The sequence below is a fragment of the Penicillium roqueforti genome, assembly GCF_015533775.1.
Source record: "Penicillium roqueforti strain LCP96 04111 chromosome Unknown scaffold_63, whole genome shotgun sequence".
NCBI lineage: Eukaryota > Fungi > Ascomycota > Eurotiomycetes > Eurotiales > Aspergillaceae > Penicillium > Penicillium roqueforti.
In genome coordinates, this window is record NW_024067627.1 from 1 (window position 1) to 8412 (window position 8412).

The 8412-nt window shown below is 46.9% G+C and overlaps 2 protein-coding genes across 2 annotated transcripts; both read right to left on the reverse strand.

Annotated features, from left to right (window-relative positions):
- Positions 1–740: 740 nt before the first annotated feature.
- On the reverse strand, positions 741–3424 carry LCP9604111_9693 (OPT family oligopeptide transporter; the record flags this gene model as incomplete). The annotated part of the gene is made up of 7 exons (XM_039077975.1): positions 741–1079; positions 1139–1428; positions 1484–1661; positions 1724–2269; positions 2326–2442; positions 2530–3090; positions 3143–3424. The coding sequence occupies 7 exons, from the start codon at positions 3422–3424 to the stop codon at positions 741–743; spliced, it is 2313 nt and encodes a 770-aa protein (XP_038924303.1).
- Positions 3425–5477: 2053 nt separating this feature from the next.
- Positions 5478–8209, reverse strand: LCP9604111_9694 (uncharacterized protein; the record flags this gene model as incomplete). The annotated part of the gene is made up of 7 exons (XM_039077976.1): positions 5478–5548; positions 5628–6476; positions 6559–6737; positions 6794–6882; positions 6969–7038; positions 7134–8077; positions 8135–8209. The coding sequence occupies 7 exons, from the start codon at positions 8207–8209 to the stop codon at positions 5478–5480; spliced, it is 2277 nt and encodes a 758-aa protein (XP_038924304.1).
- Between the last annotated feature and the right edge of the window lie 203 nt (positions 8210–8412).

The window sequence follows — 8412 nt, forward strand, 5'->3', positions numbered from 1 at the left end:
TACGACCATAGGGTGTGGAAAATAGGGCTTCCCGTCCGCTCAGCCGTACTCAAGCCACACGCCGGTGAGTTAGTAGTTGGGTGGGTGACCACCAGCGAATCCTCACTGTTGTATGTTTTTGTTTTTGTTTGTTCACTATAGCAATGGCATAGGCCAGCTCGATAATGATATAGTGGTTGGAGAGCGTACCGTGAGGAGCGAGGTCCTTATGTCACTAGCCAATCAGAGCTCACTGTGATGTATCCCTTGGAAAGATAATAGTCTCGCGAAAACAGTAAAACTTCCCTTAAACGCTATTGAAGTCCCCGTGCAATGAATTCTAGCCACTCAGGTCCGTGATCCAGTCCCGTCTCCATACGATAACATCGGCCCCAAGAAGTGTTCGGGGAGGTACACTGGCGAGTCGCGATTCTTGCTAGGACCCCGTACCGGACAAACCTCCAGAATGGCTACCCTTTTGCCCCATGGATATCGTTCCGCCACCGAATACTGTTTCGACGAAGAATAAACCGAAGCTATTGTTCGAACCACTGCCTACTACCGCAGAGACTACAGTCTATCCGCCATCTGGTTCTCGCCCCGTGAATATGTCGATATTCGCCCGTCAAAGATCCACGGCCCGCAACTTAAATAATAATTATGACATTGTTCTGGCTCGGAGTTCAGCGACAGCACTATTCACACTCCCGTGACCAACTTTCTCTGTGGATTCAAATTCCCTATCATCTAACTCCCTTCCCCTACTCTACTACCGGACACCAATCGTAGTTCCCATTATCGTTGTTTCCCCACCACGTTGGGAATGGGTGCGAAGGCCCACCAGCGCCGAAAACAGCAAACGAGAGGATGAAGAGAACCGTCAAACTAGCACCATCAAAGGCGCCGGTAATGAGATATGAATAATCCTTGAAAATCCGCGGCTTATAGTTGCGGAGATAATATTGAACGTAGAATCCGGCGGTGATCCAGGTGAAGATGACGCAGGTCTGGCTTTGGTTGTAGGGAATATAACCGGCGTATTGGATGTACTGCGGGAGATTGATTTCCGCAACGTCGAGCTTTCCGATTTTGGGTACAAACTAAGAGTCAAACGGATGTCAGTTCCAAGTGCAATAGGGAAGGCTATGGGGTTACTCACGTGATAAAAGATGCGGTGAACAACCACAGCACCAGCTCCAACGGCTAAACCAATAGGTATAGCCCCGTATGGGGTACCAATCTTATAGATATAGGGAGCCAAAGCCCATGATGCGGCATTGGTGTTGTAAGATTGTATGCCTGCACCACTCCAGGAGGAATTTCCATTGCCGTCGGTGAGAAGCGCTCGATTGCTTGACACAATAGAGATCATGATGGCGTAGTTGACGAAACCACCAAGAACTGTGCCGTACAACTGTGTCAGGAACATGATCCGGGGCGGGATTTTGACTAAGAGATAAGTTAAAAACATATCTTTGATCAAAACAATGACATAGATACTCACGGTATTCGCCCATCTTCAGGTCATTGGAAAGCATAACCGCATTTGAAATGACGTTATGCGACCAGGCAGCGAAGTACATGTTACCGACCGGGCGTCCAGGCAGGATGAGTCCAGCCAGCATTTTTGACAAATTGTTGGTTGCAATACCATTACCGAAGCGAGAATAGAGGATGACACTCTATAGCACGGTCATAGTCAGTTTTTCTGCATGAAGCTCAGTATCGAGGACGTTGTACTCACGAAGGGGGCGATAATGCATCCTACTAGCAGTGAAATAACATATGCCCAAACCGACAAGGTGATGTTTTCTTTCACAGTCACAATTATGCCGAGAATAAAGCTGCCAACAAGCACGACGATATACCACCACCACGGAGCCTCTTTGTAATGCTTGGCCATATGATCATGGTGCCGATCATCATATCTACCCTCTCTCGCGCTTTTATAGGAGCGACGGATATCCTTGCCCCAAAATAAGATGCAATGAACGATCAGGGCACCCATTGCTGCGTTGGCCATGAACATGGCGAATGCAAAAGTTCCAGTGAGCCTCGGCAAGCCAAACTTGGTCAGGGCAGTCTCGTCGAGGACACCACCGGGGAAAACGTCGTGCAGGGGGTATGTGGTGCCGTTGTTCGTGAGCATTCTCGTCGACATGAATGGAAGTGATCTCGAATTCCAGCCATTTCCGTAATAAATGCCTATCATAATAAAGAAGCAGGAAAAAAGTCCAGCTGCCTGATGAATTTGCAGTTTGAGAGGGAGTGAGGTTTGGAAAGAGGTGAGCTGCTTCTGTTAGATGACTTGATAGATCAATGTGTTATAGGGGGACATCATCTCACATATTGCCAATCGAACGAGAACGAAAATAGACCGAGACCCTGATTGTTGGTTGCCCCACCAAAGATATTGTTGAGTACGGCACCAGTTTCCCCAGTGGCCTTTTGTGCAGCCAAACACTATAAAGTCCGAAGTTAATAAATTGTTCCAATGAGATTCTCATAATCAGAAAGTTCATCTGAAGAGATCATTGCGATACCACTTACCGGAATAGACACAGAGTTTAGCCACGGGAAGATGTAGGCAGGAATGATCTCGTATATTGACATGCCAGTGAATGCATACCAAAAGTATCGAAGCGGTTTCGAGTTTTTGACTTCCTGCCAATGAAGTCCCTGGAGAGTCTTGACGGTAGGCAAACTACTCCAGTAGACGGCCTCCGTGTGCCAGACAGCGATGGGACGCAGAATTCCGCAGATCCCGTAGCCAAACAGGCCAATAGAGATAGTACTCAAGATCACAGTCGCGGGGGTGAGGGGAAGATTGTAGAATAGATCCTGTGCTGCAAACACGGTTGAGGTAGACGCCGCATTTGAGGCCGACGTAGCAGTGATTGAACAGATTGCATGTTCTTTCAAACTCCATGGCCCGTAGTTGAAGAACTTTATGACCTTGATCCACCATGGTAGGGCTCCCTGGCCGCCTTTCGCCCTCCAGCGAGCTTCGAATTTATCGCCACGGGGAAGGAATCTCGCCCAGGCATTGCCGACAAAGTAGGAGATGAGAACGATGAAGGTTCCTTGAATCGTAATCAAGGTCGGTTTGAACTATAGAACGAGTTGTTAGTATCTCTATGGGCAATAGATGGATTGGAAATACCTGATAAATCTGGTTCATCACAGCCTGGAAACACGCAAGGCCGGAAGCAAGTAATATACTGCGAAAGGTCAAGACCGTGTCAAAGTCATCTCGAAGAGATAAGAGATGAATAGCTGCGTCAGCACCGGTGATGATAATCGCGTCCGGATCGCTGTCGGCGTCATCTTCACCATGTCCATGCTCATCTTTGGTAGTAACCACAGCAGCAGGATACTTCTCGCCAATGGCTTCCTGGCTAGCCACCGTGGACAAGTCACTGGTTTCTACAGGCGACTTGGACATACTTGAGGACAGTACGCTGGAGTATGGCTGTAGAGCTGATCGCGCATTTTATTCGGTCCTATGATCCTCTTTATAATCCAAAATAAATTCTTATCGGACCACTGAGCTGACCATGTTTATGATACCATGCAGCCATGAAATGAGCCACCATGCTTGCGGCGACAGAACTGTCTTGCCACGCACCGCGATAATAAAAAACAATTGAACCCTGATCGTTTTTTGAGAACCCCCTATTTGGCCCTGATGATAACATTTGCCCTAAGATGTTGACATGCTAGCCCCGGAGAGCTCGGACCCTTTCTACTTTCCATTGAGTTCCCTAGCGCCTGTCTTATGTTCTAATTGATTTTGGTTTATATGTCAACAGTCTCTAGAATCTTTTAATAGGTGTGATATCTGTAGGATAATACTAGTCTCAAAGCACGATACAGAAAGCATATATATTCATGTGTATCCACCGACTTCCGGTGGCATTCCTAGCATTCTTTAGATAAGGTAGGTCCGTTGACGCTAATTTGTTGGAGTTTTGACGCTAACCCATCCTGCGCTTTGTCCGACACTTTCGCCCTAATTTAGGCAATGCATGTCACTTTGATTCCGGATTACGTGGGAGAAACCCCGGCTATAGTCAGCAGGTAAGCACTTGGCAGCCGGAATCCCGACGGATCACCTTCGCTTTAATCGCCTCCCTTTAGCTAGGGTTACATTTGCTGCTGCATGTGCTCGGGTGTGATGTTCGTTCGGCCTTATTTTAATTTATTTAGACTTCTCGGTTCTGTGCCGAGACACCGAGACACCGAGCAAATGAGTATTCACTGTTTCTTTCTTTGATCACTTCGTCTCCCTCCCTGCTTCTCGTCCGGTGTCTCCCCGGGCCAATAGTGCATGGTTTTCGCTTGATCTGCTAATGTGTTACTCCCGACTCTGTGGAGATATTATCAATTTAAGTGTGGTCCAATCAAGTTCACGGTGAAATAAAGCGAAGCTGTACGGAGTATAGGCATTTATTATTCACTCAATGATAAAGCCAAGCATTACCACCAAATTGATTAAATAGGCTAAACGAGATTGCCTTCAATTAAACGTCTTACTAAGCACCAGACCACAGCTTTAGGTTACATTGGGTGGAACTCTAAATATGGTCGAGGCTGCCAAGGATTTGTCTAAGACGAATATAGGAGATCCACCCCTTCATCTCCCGAGGTCTGACCTAGACAACTTGATGAATACTTGTGCTGTATCTGATATTATTCACTCACATTATGGGGAATCAGCCAGCGTCAGCTGAAGCTAAATAGGTATCAGAGTATGGCGTGTGGGTGCCTCTAGTCTCACGGAACGGACCTCTAGACAGTTCGTATCAGTCGTACTTGGCTTAAAGTTAGTCTTTAGCTACTTCGGACATCGTGTGATCTGTGATGTCCATACTCACTATATTCTTATCTAGGCTGGTCTTGGCAGATATTTTTCCGGCCGGTCCTCCGTATACTTGCTCCTGCTTTGGAAATTGCGTGGGAAACACCCGCCTCTATCGGTGCTCTAAGGGCTATCATCTGAACGATCCTTTGTCTCCAGAAGTACAACAGTCTAGTTAAACACTGATATCCTCAAGGTGTGTTCGCCATTACCGTCACTGTGTTGCATATATCTTTGGTAGGCGGTAGTTAAATCCTCCATATCCATGTTTCTGCTCGCTCTTTTCAACGATCGTCATCATGGAAAGAGATTTTATAGTTGTGATAGAGCCTAGTAAGAGTCAACAATTAAAAGAGTAGCACCGAGAGTAGTGAATATGCCTTGTTTTATATAATGCACTAACGGATAGGAACTTGCATATATATATCGCAAGTATGAAAAGTAGAGATTAATTGTAGCAGCTTGCCTTGTTGAAAGAGTATATACAGATGAAAGTATGCTGCACATATCGGTATGGAAGGTTTCACGTTCGAAAGTAAACTGGAAAGTTAGCTGCCGTCTTCCACCATTGTTAACCGTCCATCTATTGAATTCCGATGGAATCGGATAAAAGCGGCATGAACTGAGATATTTGCATTCAATCTTTATAAGCTTTGTTCCTGGAAACAGCCAAAAAGGCTAGAGACCAAAGCTGTTGAATATTGGATTCTACAGATATAAAGGCAATTAGCAAAAAAGGAACACGAAAAAAAAATCGGATGATGCTGATAACCGGAGAAGACCTTACCTATCTGGCTACCGCCACCAGGGGGTGGCAGCACTCCTAGCGGGGTGACCTGGAAGCCATCGTCACGATAAACCCAAGACCAAACTTCGGCAGAGAGCTGCGAAGTATTCTTCTCAATCGAGTCCCACAGTTCATTATAGGCGGCTTTGACATTGTCGTAGACATATTTATCAGAGCAAAACTTCGGTTTGGGTGTTGCCGCGTGCTGCTGTCCATTATGACCAAGCTTTTCCGTTGTCAACTCACACCGTTCAAGCTGCATCTCCAATCCCTTTGCCATCATAGCAAGCTGCCATGACCAAATGACGGTTCCATGATAAGCACCCGTCGTCCAGTTTTTTGCATAAACAGGATCCCCACCGAAGGCCGGATTGGCAACTATCATGCCTGCATCAGTCATGAGACCAGCCGGAAAGGTGCGTCTGATGTTATTGGCAGTTTGGTTGAGGAACGGGGTGAGCTGGGCGTTATTGGTAATATTGAGAAGGAAATGTCTGAAGCAGTCATCCGTGTTCATTACTTTCACCTTGGAAAGTTTGTCGTTGCCGTCCAGTGCCAGTGCATAGAAAGTAACATCGTCGTCAATGGATGAGACCTGGTTGGGTCCTGCAAAGGAGGATTCGTTGACGTAGGATTTAACAAGTGATTGTGCTTCGGACCGGGGGATCTTCAAGCGGAAAAATTCCAGGGTCTTGTCCTCCCATACAGTTGCGTAGGCATTGGCGAGTTTAGACCAGTTCTTGCGTCCCGAAAAGATGCTGTTGTTCTGTGCAAGACTTGCGATAGAGCGCAGGGCTGCTGGGACCAGAGCCGTGTTTACATCATAGGGTATACGTCCTCCACCGATACCTATTTCAAAGTTTTGTCAAAAATCAGCGTCCAATTTACAAATATACCCTGGGAATTTTCGAGAAGGCAGGGTTCTGCTCACCGTATTCACTGTCTCTCCATTGGCCGATATCTTGGCCCTCTTTGAGATGAATGAGGTTCTTTTTGATAGAGTTATGAGCAAACGGGCCCGCAAGACGCATGATTCGCTCAGCATTTATTAGAGCCAGATCGCCGAAGGTCAAATTCCGATTCGCCACATTGGCCGAGCCAGCCGGTGTACTAGAGAAGAAGTATTAGTGATTTCCTTTATAAATCAGGAGGGTAGAAATTCTTACTTGAAGAAGGTTTTGATTCGCTGTTGACCAACAGAATTCTGCAGAAAATACCGTTGCATAAGGATCGGGAGAAAATAGTCCGAATCAATCTGTTTGATAAAAGACTCAATTAGCTTTGCCTCTTTGGTCATATTGCCCGATGGGACAATAGCACTGGAGTGATTACTCAACAGACCATTTTGTAGTCGCAGCCCATTGCGTTGCTTGGGATATTATTTTGCAAGTTAGACCAGGTCGCATAGTCCCTATTCCGTAGTTAGCCATGCATATCATATAGAAGAGCATCTTCCAATCAAATGTCTTAGAACCACCAGATTGGAAATTGCAACACAAAACCCACCCAATAGTCTCCTCATGACAAACACTTCCATCTGTTCGATCAACCCGCTCCAAAACAGAACCAATCACTGCCTCCATAACACTTGCATTCCCAACACTCAAAACAGGCTCCAACAAAAGCGCAGTAATCATTGAGTCACGACCAAAATAGGTCAGGTAATGCCATGCGCCTGCGAGAACCTTACTTGAGTATGACATAAATGAAAGCGCCTTCGTCTGATCCGGCATAGACGAGATTAGCTCCTGAGAATTTTCGTTCAGCACTGCGGTTGGACTGGTCTGGGATAACTGAGGATAGTTAATTTCCGCGGAAAAAAGATAGTCGCCTGTTTCGAATTTCACGGTGCGACCATCTACCGATACCATGCTGCCCTTGTCGCTGTTGCTGCCATTATTCCAAGGGCGGAAATGGAGGCTTGTTGTGGTGACATTATCGAACCAGAGTCGCTGGAGCGAGGCGCTCCCATCGCTATTAGAAGTAAACTTGATCGCATCCTGAATCTTAGGCCTAAGGACACTTCCTTCGCTGAATTCACGGATTGAGCGGATGCTGCCCAGAACAGGCACGGTCAGTGTTGCAGACGAATTGAACCGGAGTACGCCTTGAACTCCCACACTGGGATAGGTATTAGATGAATTTGATAGCTCCGCGGTGTAGATGGGTGCCAAGGGCTTCCCGATGGTTGAATTGATGAGCTCGAGTGATAATGACCCGTTGACCCCGTTTTGAGGCGCGAAGTATGCGCAAGCCCCACTGTCACCAGCAGGCCAAGCTATGATCAAACGAGGTGCGATCAAAGAAAGGTCGCTATCTGGCAATGGACTAGTGACGACTACCTGGGCCGCTACATTGCAGTCGGAGTAGAAATAGTTGTCGTAAGGAGGGTCGCTAAGGGATAGCGTGGAGGCAGAATTGGCACATTTTGGAGCTTCATGTGTTGACCGCTGCGTTCGTCTTGGTGAGGGGAGTTTCTTGCTTGCAACCGCAGACGTGCCACTTACTACTTCTTTGCGCGACGCGGCAACTCCGGTCATCAAGCTGGTACCGAGTAGGCACAGTGACAAGAGGAGCTTCATGTTGAAGGTTGACTGATAATGAAGTCTCCTAGATAGGGATTAGAAAGGTATTTATGTAGAAATCACGAAGTTGGATTTGCCTTTCCCAAAGGGGAAGAGATGACAAAGTGGAATCATAGTGGAGCGACTCCCCACGGGGTTCATAGGTCTGTGGTCTCCGGCTTTTACCCGAGCCCCAATGTCGTCGACGATCTCTCAGGTCA